This window comes from Mesoplodon bidens (genome assembly GCF_964165515.1).
Source record: "Mesoplodon bidens genome assembly, chromosome: 4".
NCBI classification, from domain to species: domain Eukaryota; kingdom Metazoa; phylum Chordata; class Mammalia; order Artiodactyla; family Ziphiidae; genus Mesoplodon; species Mesoplodon bidens.
This window is the reverse complement of record NC_138160.1, coordinates 108451460-108467857: the sequence shown is the minus strand read 5'-3', so window position 1 is coordinate 108467857 and position 16398 is coordinate 108451460. Positions and strand designations below refer to the sequence as shown.

Below are 16398 nucleotides of genomic sequence, written 5' to 3'. Positions count from 1 at the left end.
ATTTACTTTGTCATTTATGAACAAATGATAACAGAAGAATTCCAAATTGTATAATCCAATTTTTTTTTCTCTATAGTTAGTTACTCTCTGCGAACTATCATTTTGAGGGAACTCAGGCAAAACTGCAACATATGGTACTTTGTTGGGACACATCTTCATGCACTCCATAATCTCATACTTCCTTGGTGTCCAGGACAGAAGACTAGATACAAGTCTCTGAGGTATTCATAAAAATATATGAAAACTACTGGTAGTATTGAAACATTAAATGGCTTTTTAGTCACAATGCAGGAAAATCTATACTTTCCTTAAGTTTGTACTCAGAGAACAGAATGGGGTTTGTGATGACACTGGGTCCATGCCCCACTCCCCTTGAGGCTTACAACCTAGATTTGAAGGGCTGAAGACAAGGAGAAATTTTATGATTTGCTGATCCTCTCAAATACCTAACACACCAACCCATTTCTCCTCCTATGTCCATTCCCCAATAGCAGTGGAATGAAATGAAGCATGGGGCACCCAGTTACACAAGAAACCAAGAATCTCTCAGCACTGTCTGATTAATTTTTGGACATAACCACATCTTGGACCCCAATTTGCTCAACCCGGATTCAGGTACATATAAAACTTCAGCCAGCAGTGATGCAGGATCAGCATAGTCATAACTATAGATGTGAGCTACCAGCTTCCCTTAGGGCCATAGTGATCTGAATCCTCTGGTATATAAAAAAATATGAAGACGACTGGAGAAAAATGAAAAGCTCAATCTGGTTCTTTCTTTCTCCAAGTACTAATGCAGAAAAAGCAGAAATTGCATGTATATAATGTCAAATACAGATCTGCAAAATAGTTGAGGCAGATGGAACAGGTAGATTCTTTTCTCAGTTGATCTGCTATGATGAATTTACAGGAGCTGGTATACATTTTCTCTTCTTTCTCTTAGGATCTTCCCCCTCACTCCAGCTGAATGATGAGTTTTTGTTTGGAAAATGGATTTCTTTTCTTCTTGTTCTCAGGGGTCCCAAGGCCATTCTCCTGGTGTCCTGGGTGTTCTCCCTGGGAAGAGTAAAACCTCACAGGGCAGGTCTTGTGGGCTCCAATAAAATAGGCCCCAGGGTACCCAGAGAAGAGAGCTAGAGTTCAGGGCATGGATTCAGAGTCCCAGGTGTAACTCACACAAGCTATTAGACCATGAGGAAAGAACTCTGCCTAAGTTTCCTTCAGTGGGGAGGAACGAGGTTACACCTGTACAATACAAATCAAATGCAGGATGCACACCACTGATCCAAGGGCTGAAGCCTGGGAGAAGGCAATAAGGGGTGCCTTGGTGGAGAAGAAACCCAGTTAGAAGCTCCATTCTTGCTACCAAACACACTGAACACCCTGAACAATCTGAAGCATACATGTTTGTGTATGGATCAATTTAAAATTTTATATTCAAAATATTAGTTAAAAAGTACTTGATAGCAACTTTCTTGCCTATATAGAACCTGATATGTTGCTTCTTTAAGGTAAAAAATAACTAGAGATATTTTTAAATCTCAATTTATTTAGTGTCAGTAATCCAATGCTGATGATGTAAAAAGACTGAATTTACCTCCTCGTACAAATCCATTAGTAGCTATTGCCGAAGTAGACAATCCTGTGATAGTTGTCACAACAGTGGCCATTATTATTACAAGGACTGACAGACCTTTAGCAAAAAAGAAAAGAGACTTGAGAATACTTACACTCTCATTTAAACCTGCCACATCTAGAACTGGTTAGTCTAAGTATACTGAATTTACATTATAATCTATAAATTATCTTACTTTTATCTCATATTAGATCAAATCAGAATTATGAAAAAAGTGACATTAAGACAACAGTCTGATACAAAGGAGAACATAATGTAGAATGATTCCAACTGCTTGAATTTTATGAGGTTCAGAGACTACACATGCACACAGCCCTTTCCCTATTCATTCTCAAATGAATCAAGCAGTATGTCACTTCACTTACCTATTCCAGCTTGACCCACAATCCATGACAATCTAATAAAGAGCATTACTCCCCAAATGTTTAACATACATCGTACCTAGAAAAAGAGGCCAAGTCACAGATGAAAAGTAATTAAATACACAGTAAATGCTAAAGTAGCCAATAGTAGGATAATATACATTTTAAACTACAGAAGGTCCTTTCAAATCTCTTATCCCACCCTTTAACAGTTTTTTTAAAGAGCTTTATTGAGAGCTTAAATGTGAACCTATTAAAGTATAAGTATAATGTAATATATGAGTATATGTGTGTGTATGTACTTTATACACACACATTTATCTGAAGCAGCAGAAGCAAAAGAACAAGAAAGGCACAAGGAATATTTTAAGACTTCAGCCCTAAAAAAAGGAGTTTATGCTCCCCCTTATGAATGCAAGTCAGTTTTTTACTTATTCTTTTATAACGTCTTCACTTCATGATTTCTACAGCGTATTTAAGTATTATGTAATATCTGTCAACACAAAACGCCAACTGTTCACACATCTTTCGAAAACCTACTCTTTGTAAGACAGCATCCTCAATTTATTTTTACTTTTATTTATTATGCTCGTACATAGAATATAGTCTTCCAAAATGGTAAAATCTAAGAATAGGCAAACAATACAACTCAGAGCTTAAAATACACTCTACTGATTAGACAATAAAATCACTACTAGAACTGGTATTTTTCCCTCTACTTCTCCCCTAAATGTCAATACAACTCTAAATTAGTGCTTCCAAAGTCCCAATGAGACTCTCTACTCCAGTCAGATCTTAGTGCCTATTCAAACACAGAAAAAGAAAGTAAATCTGAACCTTAATCACCTAAACCTGTCTACTGAAGCGATCTCAACACTTATTTCTCCTTTATTCTGTTGCTTGTTAACATCTATACATTTCTCTTCAAAAGACAATACAGTAGCAGGAAAGGAAGCAGGCATATTTCAGCTATATTACCTGCCCAGCTTTCTTGATTGTGTTGCTCTCATCAATTTAATAGCTTCATACTTAATGTTTGAAAAGTGACAATATGTGAGATTCAGAAGAGGTTATAAAATATAACTTAGAAGTAATCAAATATAATTTGATTAAATTAATAAATATATTTACTTCACTGAATTTAATACCCACAAGGAAAGGAGGTACAAGTTATTAATTTGGTCCTCCATAACAATCAGATAAAACAGTTTAAAAAAGAGAAAGCATTATCTCGAGAATGATGATATTAGGAAGATTGTATAATAAACAGAAATGTGTAACTCTAAAATAAAGTCTATAGGTACATACTAGCACACCCTTGATCCAGCCAAACTTCACAACTCCTTTACTTTCCGCGGTATATGTGACCACAGCCTCTCGGGTTGGTGTACTTTCTTCCCCGTTTGCAAAGCCATCCTCAAAAGGTTCCTGGTTGTAAGAGGAAATGTGAATTATGCTTAAGAATTATTTAAAATTTAAAATCACCTGATTAAAAAAAATCACTAAATACACTTAGTGTATTTACAAGAATCAAGGGTTTCTGAATATTTTACCTAAGGACTGAGTTTTAAAAATTTAATTATCATGAAACCCATTTTAATAATTTAAAATTTTAATTACATTTTGGTGGTATCTGGAGAACACAAAGAATACTATTTTCTAAGTACAGGCTAACCAGGTCAGTCAATTCAGACCTTGTCTCTCCAGCCACAACTTTATATTGCCTGGATGCCACCCTTCCCCATCTGGACTTTCAGTGTTAACAATATAAAACTCCTCTTCGTCACCAGTGAACAGTTTTCCCTTTATAGTCCCTGAGAGTGGGACTCCGTGGATCGCAAGATTCACCCCTAACTCCTGCCTTTACTCACTCCTGAGTTCAGTCACTCAGCACTCTTCATTCTTTCCAATTTTTCTCAGATTCAGACGTGAACTGGTTGACACAATGCATTTTCACAACTAGTGTTTCCTTCTAAGGCTTTTATGTTTCATGTCTGATTCTATCATTCTTAGCTTTTCTTCTTTACATTCTCTCTCTCCTTCTCTCCATGGCTCTCAACACACCCAAGGCACATGACAAACTTCCAAACCAGTGGCAATGCCTTAAACAGATCACGAAGGGTGGAAGGGTGCTGGGAAATAGAAAATGTTCTAGATCTAGAATCCTGTCCCTAACACTAGCCCCATAGTTCTTCCTCTACCCATATCTCAACAGCAGGGAACAAAGTACAGCTATATTTCAAACATTCATTCTTTAAATGAAATAGAGCCAACTAAATTAATTATCATTTAACCCTGAACACTGTGATCTAGATTTCCTACAATACTTTTTTAAGAAATCATTTTCAGTGGTTATACCCTCTACTGAATTCTGAATATAATTTTTTTCATAGAAATGAGCTGCAGCAAGTTCTGTGTTACAACAGAGAAAAAACTATGTAATAATCCAAACTTCCTTTTTCTCTTTGACTTCTGTTAGCCAAGTAGACTCATTTAATTCCCTTAATGCATTATTGCTATATGGCTTTTCAAAGTGCTATCAACCTAGATCAGCTCTTATATTCCATATTTTTATAATGTACCTACTGCAAATTCTTAGATTTTTAAGCAATAGAAGAAACAGTATAAGTTAGATGCAGTAATTTCTTTAAGTATATTTTTTGAAATTATTTTACCTAGGCTCTTTTAAATAATCAAATTTTAAAAACTAATCTCCAAGTTTACACTAAAAGACATAGCTATAACTTCAACTACATGAAATACATGGAAAGTAACTCATTTTAAGATTACTAAGAACTTAAAAATGAACTTTAATGTTGACTAATTCTGATAGCTCACAAACTTTTAAAAACAGATCCTAAGAGAAATAAATCATAATAATTTCCCTTACAGCACAGTTTCATAACTACTGTCTACTGTATCAAATGATTATTGTACTTTAAAAAGGATGCCCCAGGCTCATGGCATATAAGACACTTCATAAAAATTCTGTAATCACTCCAATCTTCTATACTTTTTAAAACAGCCTTACTGAGCTCTTATTCACATACTCACCCATTTAAAGTGCATATTTCAATGATTTTTAGTATATTCACAAAGTTGTACAATTATCACCACAGTCAATTTTAGAACATTTCCATCATCCCAAAAGAAGTTCCACACCCGTGAGCAGTCACTCTCCATTTCCCCTTTTCTGAAGCTCCTGGCAATTACTTACTGACTTTCTATCTCTATGGATTTGCTCTTCTGATATTTCATATAAATGGAATAATGCAGTCATACAACATGTGGCCTTTGTGTGTGGCTTCTTTTCCTTAGCATAACGTTTTCAAGGTTCATCCATGTTATAGTACATATCACTCTTTTTTATTGCCAAATAATATTCTGTTTTATGGATATACCCCATTTTAAAATCTGTTCATCTGCTGATGAACATTTGGGCCTATTCTACATTTTAGCTATTATGAATAATGCTGCTGTGAATATCTGTGCACAAGTTTTTGTGTAGACATGTGTTTTTCACTTATCCTGGGTATATACCTAGAATAATTGCTGGGCCATGAAATACTTTTTGCAATGACTATTGCTGGTCGTCTTTCCCACCTCTTCTTTTGTATCAGTCTGCAAACTGTCACTCATTTTAGTCCATGTGTCTATTTTTTATCCCTCTTTCGTGCTTAGAATTTGGTATAAAGATGGAAACCAGTAATAGTTAAACGTGTTAGAAATATGTACAAACAGGAAAAAATGTAATCAGGGGCCTGTGTAGCTCAGCAACCCACTTTGGCTTTACGTCCACTGTTGTTTATGTTCTATACAGTAGGACATCACTGATGAATTCCCCAAACGCTGCCCCCAAAAAAGAAAAAAAAGAGAATTGATGGCTCAACTGTTCAATTATTCAAATAAAGCCAGAACAAAAATGTTTGCCTATTAACTCAATCAACTTTAAAGTAGACAGAAGTTCCTTAGATTTCACTCTAGGATATTTGGTGCTCTTCAGTTATAAAATAACATAAAATATTATATAACCTGCAAGTATTACAAGAAAATATAATGCCTATAATAATACACAAGAAAATACAATGCCTATAATTATACACAGAGAGATATTTCTATTCCCATCTCTATTAAAAGAAAACTAAAGATGTGTGTACTTAATAGGCTACTTTCTCCAAGGCTAAATTCTGATGTGCATGTCTTTTTAATAATTCAGAAGCAGGCAGGCGTCTTAATACTTTTGCTGTATTTATTAGAATTCCACCTGAAAGTTGAAGATCTAGCAATAATTATACCAGTTTCCACTATACTATGAACAATTATATTCAAAAAACACAGTAAGATTTTTCTGCATGTATAACATATTTTAAAACAAAGATGAATCCAAATAAAATTTAAGTTTAACTTCCTCATCATGTTCCAATAGCTCTATTTTAAAAAGTGTTATTAATCTTTAAAATACAATTCAAAAATTAAAATCAATTATGTTATTTTTTATATTTCAATCAATAGATTTAAGTTAAATAAAATTGGGTTTATATTTATTTCCTGAAATAACAGGAAACCAAGGTAGAATACATTTTGTTTCTATAAATACATTAGTTTCAGAGAAATAAGGAAATTGTTGAGTATGGCGTTTTATCTACACACACACACACAAAATATTGCACACAAATCTTATTACCAGGAAAATTTCACATATACAATTATGAACTATAAATTATACTGATAGAAAAGTACATAAATAAAATCTTCAATCTACCTACCATTTTCAGAGAAATGAAGGGTTTGTGTTTGTTACTGTTTTTCACGTAATGAATACAATGTCAAAAACAACAACATGATTTTTTGGATAACACCATATTAAATGAGGTGGAACAAACTAATTTAAATTTATTGGGGGAAATAATCTTTCAAAAAGTAGCACTGTGAATCTGAGTCTACAAAGCAAGGATTAAGACTGCCCCTGAGGGGTGGCGCAGTAGTTAAGAATCCGCTTGCCATGCAAGGGACACGGGTTCGAGCCCTGGTACGGGAAGATCCACATGCCACGGAGCAACTAAGCCCGTGCGCCACAACTACTTAGCCTGCGCTCTAAAGGCTCGCAAGCCACAACTATTGAAGCCCACGCGCGTAGAGCCCATGATTTGCAACAAGAGAAGCCACCGCAATGAGAAGCCCGAGCACCGCAGAGCACCGCAACGAAGAGTAGCCCCCGCTCGACGCAACAGCAACAAAGACCCAACGCAGCCAAAAATAAATTAAAAAAAAAAAAAAAGGGCATGAGAACAAGAGTGGGGAAGAGAGGAAGAGACAGAGGAAACAACGGAAAACACAGAGAGGAAGACCCTCAGTAACTGGAAGGATTTCTTAATGAAACAAATAGAGATACTAATAAATTATATCAGTCTAAAAAGAAAATGATTAATTCAGTTGGACATACTGAATTTGAGGAGCCATGAAACAATTAAAGAGTTCCACCAGGCTGTTAAAAAATTCATGACTGGAAATTAGGAGAGGGGCCAGGGGTGAAGAGCTAGTGGGTGAAGCTATGGAAAAAGAATGAAAAGAGAAACTTTGGGAAAGAAAACCTTAGTAGCTGAGCATTTTTCTGAGAATACAGAAAATATAAGAATGAAAGGGAACTCTGGTTTCCATGGTCATTTATTTCTTTGCAGGGAGTAGAGAAAAGGAGAATTTCTGCACTGTGGATACTCTCCCTTGTATATTCAAATTTCTACCTTAACTTGATCATTCTTTGTCCTCTAACCGTAGTTATCTTTTTGCTGCACACCACACACCTCACCTCCAAATGTCCAGCCAAACGTGCTGAAATACTACCCCACATTCATCAATGCACACCAACCTGGCTTCACCATGCCACAACACTGGAATAGTTTTAAGACATCCAAGGACTTCTCTGCTACCAAATCTAATAAATCTAACGTACAGTTTTTAGTCCCTGTCTCAAAGGACTTTTGAAACAGCTCATGATACTGTTGACAACTCCTTCTTCAAACTTTTTTTGAAATACCACACTCTCTTAGCCTCTTCCACCCAGCAGTTAAATGGTAAGAGTCCTTTCAATGCTTGCTCTTAGACCCATCTCTTTTTTTCACTCTCTCTGTTTCTCCTATGGTCATCTCACCAGACCTGTAGCTTTAAACACCATCTGTATGTGGTAAGTAATAAGTGACGGCTCCCATACTTTTCCAGATCAGACCTCCCCTCTCAATATCAGCCCTTTGTGTAAAATACTGATGTTGCCACTTTTATAGTTCATTACTTTTACTACTCCAATTCTTACCAAATAAGAAAAAAGAAATTGTCAGTGTACTACAAACAACTTTCCTCTAAATGAAAAGGAGAGGGAAACAGTTTCTATTTTTTGGATTAGTTTTTAATTCTTAAAGGTTTCAGTGGACACTTAAATATCAAAGAAGGTATCTGATAGGAAAGATAGTACGTTCTAGACTCACAGATTTGGAGAACGAACTTATGGTTACCAGTGGGGGCGGGGGGAAGGGGAGGGGGGAGGGATGGATTGGAAGTGTGGGAGTGACTTGTACACCCTGCTATATTTAAAACAGATAACCAACAAGGACCTACTGTATAGCACAAGGAACACTGTTCAATATTCTGTAGTAACATAAATGGGAAACGAATTTGAAAAGAATAGATACATGTGTAACTGGATCACTGTGCTATATGCCTGAAACTAACACAACATTGTTAATCAACTATGCTCCAATATAAAAAGTTGTTAAATAAAATTTAAAAAATTTTTTCCATCAAAAAAGTAAAGTTCTTAATAATTAAAATCCTTTATAATGTAAATTGATTTTAGATTTATTCTGCAATACACATCTTAAAATTTTAGTTTTTCAGTTTCCAATATCCAAAAATTAACTTGTTTTGAATTCACTGATTTAAATTACCCTTTACATATCAAAGGTCATAACTCATACTCCGCTTGACCTAAAAAAAATACAACTGAAACACAAAGGCTAGGCTTATTGATGATTTCTCAGTAAAAAAAATTCTTAAAAAATCAAGCTGTTGTTTCTTCCCTAACACCAGAATTTTCTTCAGTATTTTAGAGACAACCTAGGATGAAGACAGATTTTTTAAAGTGATGAACAACAGTAAAGCTTTAGGAAAAAAATACTTATCCAAGCTTTTAAAAAATTACAATTAGAAACCTTAACACTGCTTTCACTGGCTCTGTAACCGAGAGTGCAGTACTGTTTTCTGTGTACGTCCTCATCATGGGCACACCAACACACTTTTCATTGATAAATGCTTTAGGTACACATTACACTAAAATGTCAGTTATCTTCTTTCTTCAGACATCGCAGTTACTAAGTCCACAAGACTTTCATCTCAAGTATACAAGGTAGTGTAGATGGTCTTTGCGACATCACTGGACAAGGATGTTAATACCCATGAAAGATGATTGTGCAGTGCTCAGAATGATTTATGATCATGTTTTTTCCAATGTTGAATAAAGGTGCTTATCATTGTATAAAGAAAAATCAAGACTGTCTAGACAGTGCAACTTTTGAATACAGTTAGAATATAATAAAACACATTTCTGGCAAAGCCTATTACCAAATATATTCATTTTTATACAAATTTATTCTCTTTTTTACAGTTAAACTGGTAAAGACTTGGCAAAAGTATCTTAGCTCAGCAATTTCAGGCCATAGTAGGCAAAAGACAGTAACCTACATAATTTTTTTAAAAATTGGGAGGAGGGGAAAATGTTTGGGTTTTTATTTTGTTTTACTGGTGTTTCAAAGAACAACTGAGCAAAGCTGTACCAAACTATCTCTTTAGGTCTATGGCTACTACAAGATTGTTTCCAGGTAGACTTAAAGATGCTCAAATGTGGACACTTTTTGAAGAGGGAAATGTTCCAGTCCCTTAAAATAACTTCTGACATTTTTCTGTTACCTGAAGATTCTACAGTTGCAAAAAGCAGTTTCTGAGCAAACACCACAACCACATCCTTCCACTCATTCATTAAACAAATATTTATTAATCAGTTTTATCAAGAACCATACTAGGGACCTTTCAGCCCTCCCAGAGTTGGTATTTTTATAGTAGAGGCTAGAGATGACAGGTAGGTTTTCTATCTACCCAGGGCATTTTCTACTAGACCAAGAAGGCTCTATTAATTGTTTAATCCAGTCAAAAAAAAAAAAACGGTTGATGCCTCTTTTTAAGTCACAGCCTCTCTGCGACAGTTTCCTAATCTGTAAAATGGAGATAATAATCCCTGCCCACCTGTACGATTTCCTTGGAGTCTCAAGACTGTAAATAAAGATCAATGTGTTACAGCCACATAAAGCAGCTGAGGTTTCTCGGGCTTGACTATCAAGCCAACTGATACAGCTTGATTATAATACAGCAATTTAACTTTCAGTGCCATGTTAGAAATGTAAAAGTGTGACTCACAGTTACACATTTCAAAAGGCTTAGTAGGAAAATTATTCCTAGACGGCCTGGCTTTTCAATGCCCAACCACTTCTCAACAAGAACAAGATTACACACTCAGTTGACCCTATCAGAGCAAAGGCAGCATTTTCCCTGAGGGTGTACATTCTCTCAGTGCCCAGTCAATGGTGTTCCTGCGGCACCTGCTGGGAAGTTCAAACCCAAATATATTTATTTTTTATGAATGTTATAAAAAGGTCCTCCATGTTAATACGGAGGACCAAAACCCATGCCAGTGAGCATCCCTTAACTCCTCTTGCAACTAAGGGTCCTCCTTTTGTCCCCACACTGCATCTCTGAAATATATCTTGCATTAAATCTTGATCATGTTTTATGGATCCATTATGAATCCATGCTTCTGTGTTAAGGTTCATTTATTTAGAGAAACAAAATTTTGTTTTTCTTTTTTTTTCTTTTTGGCTGTGTTGAGTCTTTGTTGCTGAGTGCGAGCTTTCTCTAGTTGTGGCGGGTGGGGGCTACTCTTCGTTGTGGTGCACTGGCTTCTCATTGTGGTGACTTCTCTCGTTGCAGAGCACGGGCTCTAGGCACGCGGGCTCAGTAGTTGTGGCTCGCGGGCTCTAGAGCGCAGGCTCAGTAGTTGTGGCGCACGGGCTCAGCTGCTCTGTGGCATGTGGGATCTTCCCGGACCAGGGCTTGAACCTGTGTCCCCTGCATTGGCAGGCAGATTCTTAACCATTGTACCACCAGGGAAGTCCATAGGGAAACAAAATTTTCCATTAGCATTATCTCTGCAACTAGAAAGTGGTTATTCAACTAATACATTAACTTACATAGTTAATGTGAGGATTGTGTAAGATAAGGTATTCATTTACATAAAAAAAACAAAGCTAAAATTATTGAAGTTGAAGAAAGCTGCAAAGGAATAAAGATTGGATATAATATGAGATGGCTTTATTTTTTCAATATGACAAAATTATATGTACTGGCTAATCATTTTCTGGCTGCCACAAAATATGTGTCAAACAATCATCTTACCCTGCCAAATGAAGACTAGGGAACTACACTGCATCCTAGCGTTTTGATCTATGAAATAAAATTTGGATCCCAATCACAACTGATGTTACTTTTTACACATTAAATCAACCTTACCAAATAATCTTAAGCAACAGAAAAAAAAAAAAAAAAACTTCCTGAACTGGAAAACAATGCTGGGGGCGCAGATATATAGCTTATAAAATTTTGCATGCATTTAACAACTACTTATTTAGAAGATGCTATGTACAGGGTAGTAGCTATGGTAGAAAACAGAAATTTTTAAATAGACAGAACTGTCTACCCTCATTCAAGTTATCCAATTTCATATTATTCTGGCAGACCATATCATCTAAATGCTAAAAATTTGTTAATTACAACTACCAAAAAGGTCACAAGTTCAACATGAAGGGTGATCACACATAAATAGAACTGAAACAATAGTCTATTCCAGAAGATTTAAATTCTCCCCAATTAATATTTGTACTAAATGAAAAACAAGATGGAAAAGACTATTTAGCAGTGTAACAATCTGCCTCTTCCATCTTTTTCTGAGCAATTCTCTTACTATTTCCTATAACTACAAACACACTTGGAAAATATAACAGGGAAAAGGAAGATTTTTTTCTCCATAACTTTTAAAGAGTTTGATTCTGGATAAGAATTGATTTATAGGTTAGGCAATAATTTGGTTTTGCATATTTGGCGTAAGGTGAACCCTGGCATAGAATCCAACCCAATTCAAGTTTATTGTGATATGCACCAGATTTTTTGTGCTAAGTAATATTGCAAGATACATCAAAATAGTAGTTTTTCTACTGTCAAGAAACAAAAATTTCATACAAAATACAGTTGTACATAATCTAGGTTTGGCTATCCATTACTCATGGGGTAAAATAAGAATTCGTAGTATAGGAGACCCTCATCATCTCTCTGGCTTCCTTTAATTACAACCAACATTTACTGAAAGCCTACTGTGTTCCAGACACTTCCCTAAATGCTTTCACACCCTATTTCCCTGAACTGGCACATCTTTGAAAGACAGATCTAATCTCCACTTAACAAATGTGGGAAGTCTTTTGACAGGTTAACCTACCCCAAACCATGTAGCTATTAATGTGGCAATGCACAGAATCTTCTAAATGGTAGAATTCCACATATTACAGGGAGCCAAGGTGAATTATTTTAAGTTACCTATTTTGGGCAAGGAGACATTAGACAAATTGCCCAACTTAAGAAACTGTTCTGCTCAAACTTCCCAATTCCTCAGCTATTTTCACTTTACCTTGCTTCATCCTTCCCTCCTTCCTCTGCTTCCAAATCTACAGAAGCTAAGGGTTTCTGACACAGTCCTCATTAAAAAGGCAGCAGAAGTTCTGCGCTGTGTATGACACCGGAGGGTATTTTTTAAAATCTCTTTGCTCTTTGTAGAAATTCCCCCAGGGTCTACAATGTGCGCGAAACTCTTTGCCCTACAGGACTGTTACATACAGCGGGATCAGACCTCCTACGGAGGAGAAAAAATTGCTAGTGTACAGATATAACCCACCTGGAAGGCACGTAAAATGTTTAATATGAAATTGTGTCCTAAATAGAGTTATACGAGTTATTTAACTTTAGGAGCTTATTTGGAGGCTATGGTGGTAGACAGCCTAGTTAAAACAGACCAATAAATCGTTCAGTTTCTATGTTACCTAGAATTTTCTTTTTCCAATTAAAAACCGACATTAGCAGCGCAAGCTAGCAACTCCTTCTGATCAAATGCTCTGGGTCATACTAGGTTCCTTCTTCCCGTACATGCTTTACCATTGCAACCTCTTCACCCCTGGGTCCATTTACACATCCATGCCCTTTCAGGAAGGCTTGAAAAAGAAAATTATCCACACAGAATTCTTGAGATTTGTCATCAATGTTTTATTACCACACATAGTAAGATTTGACATGATTAAAGAAAAAGTAACTATTAGTCTGTTTTAGAAGTAAAGTCTCTGTATTTTTCCAGTCATACACCACTTTATTATTTCTATTAATTTTCCTTGAAGTTTTTTATACACCTTCAAAATTCTATCCTTTAAGTTATAAAATTTCTGAAAGAGTTATATCAAATATTTAATTTGATATAATACTGCTTTATTGCTGAAATGTTGATTTTAAATTATTTTCTCCTGGGGGACTTTTTGCCTGCTATTCCCTGTCTTTAACACACTTTGAATATGGCTGGCTCCTTCTCAAACCTTAGGTCTTAGCTCAAGTGTAGCCTCCTTCCCAGACCACCCAACATATAGTTTCTTCTCAGCAGTGCCCCTTTTTTCTTCTTCATAGCATATATCACACCCAGTAATTATTTTTTTTAGTTTATTCAGCTCTTGTAATCTATGTACCTACCTCCACTCCTTCAATATGTATTAAAGTGGAAGGTCCACAAGAGTGCAGACCTCTCCCTGTCATTTTTAATCAAAGACATAGTGAATGAATATTGAGTCTTTATGGGCAATCCCTGTTCTCCAAATAATGTCCTGAAATAGTAACAAGTAAAATTTTAAGTGTCTGCTCCTGAGTCAGATCCAAGTTCAAAATCTAGCTCTGCTATCACTAGCTATGTGAACTCTGGCAAGTTGTTTAACACCTCTGGCTCTCAGTTTCCACATCTGTAAAATGGAGATAATATTACCTATCCCATAGTGTTTGAGAAGATAAAGTGAGAAAATATCATGATTGTATAGAACACAAAAACTCTCATACACTGCTGGTGGAAATATAAATTGGTACACAACTTTGGAAAAGAAGTTTGGGCATTATCTTCTTAAGCTGAAAAAAATGCATACCTTTTAACCCAGCAATTCTACTCCTAGATATATCCCTATAGATAAACCACACTTAAATGAAGTAGGACACTTATATTAAAATGTTCATATCAGCATTGCTAAAAATTGCCAAGGACCAGAAACAGTCTCAAACATCCACAACTACAGACTTGTAGCATTTCATATAATGGAAGATAATTAGCAATACAAATGAATGAATTAAAAATACACACAAGCATAACAATGAGCAAAAGATGACAGATAAAAAAGCACTGTATGATTCCATATAAAGTTTTAAAGCAGGCAAAACTAGACTGATGGTCTTCCAGAATACATAAAGGTGACAAAAACAAACAAACAAACAAAATACCAAGACCCAGACCCAAACAAATGATCACCATTAAGTCAGGACAGTGGCTACTTTTGGCACAGGGAGATCAGAATGGGGTGCACAGAGGGTTTCTGGAGTACCGGCAGTGTTCTATTCCTTGATCTGGGTGGTGATCACTTGATTAACTTATGCATTTAGTCTTTACATTTTTTTTCTCTGCTATATACCACAATTCTAAAAAGACCTTTAGGGCTTCCCTGGTGGCGCAGTGGTTAAGAATATGCCTGCCACTGCAGGGGACACAGGTTTGAGCCCTGGTCCGGGATGATCCCACATGCCGTGGAGCAACTAAGCCCGTGAGCCACAACTACTGAGCCTGTGCTCTGGAGCCCACGAGCCACAACTACTGAAGCCCGTGTGCCTAGAGCCTGAGCTCCACAACAAGAGAGGCCATTGCAATGAGAAGCCTGCGCACCGCAACCAAGAGTAGCCCCCGCTCGCTGCAACTAGAGAAAGCCCACACAGTAACAAAGACCCAACACAGCCAAAAATAAAATAAAAGTTTAAAAATAAATAAATAAAATAATGGGGAAAATGTCTAAAAAAATAAAATAAAAAGACTTTTAAAAGATTAAAAAACAAAATGTATTAACTGCTTGGTACACTGTCTGACATTAACAGGGTAAGTGGTTGATAAATTTTGGCTATTATTATAAACAACAACTAAGTGATTATTTCAACGGCCCATGGGGTGAGTTTAAATAACTGGATGTTGAACAAATACACAAAAATAAGTACTGCAAAACATTATTAATCTAGACTCTACTACACTGCTTCCTGTAATACTGGGAGTTTAAGATTACCTCTGGAAGAATAAACAAAAACACTGACCTATATATAGAAATGTGGCATCACCATTCTGAATGGTGGTAAAAGATTTATTACCTACACCATCAACAAGTCAACAGGATATAGTGTGAAGAACCTGGCTTTGAGGACCAATGATCACACTACTAGAAATCCTCTGTAACTTCTCTAGTGCTAAAAATGTGTTTAATAAATGAAAGCTTCCTCCCTGTGCTGTTTGCTTTGGTGGCAACTGATAAGCACATCATAGCAACACTAGCTAGGGTTAATATTAGATTGCACAGTAGGAGAACAGAAGCATAACTTGTGGGCCTAGCTTTATTTAAGCAAATTAAATCACTGTTACTGACACCCAGAGGAGTGGGGAATCTTCATTTCAGGGCACAGTTAGTATAAAAGAATTCACTGCTTTCTTTACAAGCAGTATTATTGATTTTTTAAAAAACCCAAAATTACACTTCAAAAAAGTTAAAGTTCACCAAAAAATGGTATTTAAATCCTAAAAACAAATTTCTGAACTAAAGTATCCATCAAGATACTTTAGATAAAAATTTCTCATATAGTTTAATAGCATCTTAATACCAAAGTAAGCTAAAGTGTTAAATTAATATTATGTAACAAAGCCAAATCAGTAACTAAAAATTGACACATACATATGCAAATTTAGATGCCAAAGTGGCTGGGCTTATTCTAACCATTTTTTCTTTAAGTACTAGCCAATTATATCACACCAAAGCTACCAACATTTCCTATCCGTGCTGTCGGTGATTGGTGTATTCAGTGTAATGCTCCCCATACAGACTACGCTCTCAAAACAAAGTATTGTTTTACAGGAATCCAATCTGCTCTGGTTAACAATGGTCTATTAATATCCAGTGGCATTAATGCAAAGCTCAAAACTCAAGT

The 16398-nt window shown here is 35.9% G+C and overlaps 1 protein-coding gene across 1 annotated transcript in view; it reads right to left on the bottom strand.

Moving 5' to 3' along the window:
- Positions 1-16398, bottom strand: part of SLC12A2 (solute carrier family 12 member 2) — a 110688-nt gene that overhangs the window by 79426 nt on the left and 14864 nt on the right. Inside the window, exons 2-4 of the mRNA XM_081230459.1 lie at positions 3307-3426; positions 2002-2077; positions 1598-1693 (exon numbers count right to left, since the gene is read on the bottom strand). Coding sequence (XP_081086585.1) covers positions 1598-1693; positions 2002-2077; positions 3307-3426 — 292 coding nt within the window. The remainder of the gene's footprint in view (positions 1-1597; positions 1694-2001; positions 2078-3306; positions 3427-16398) is intronic.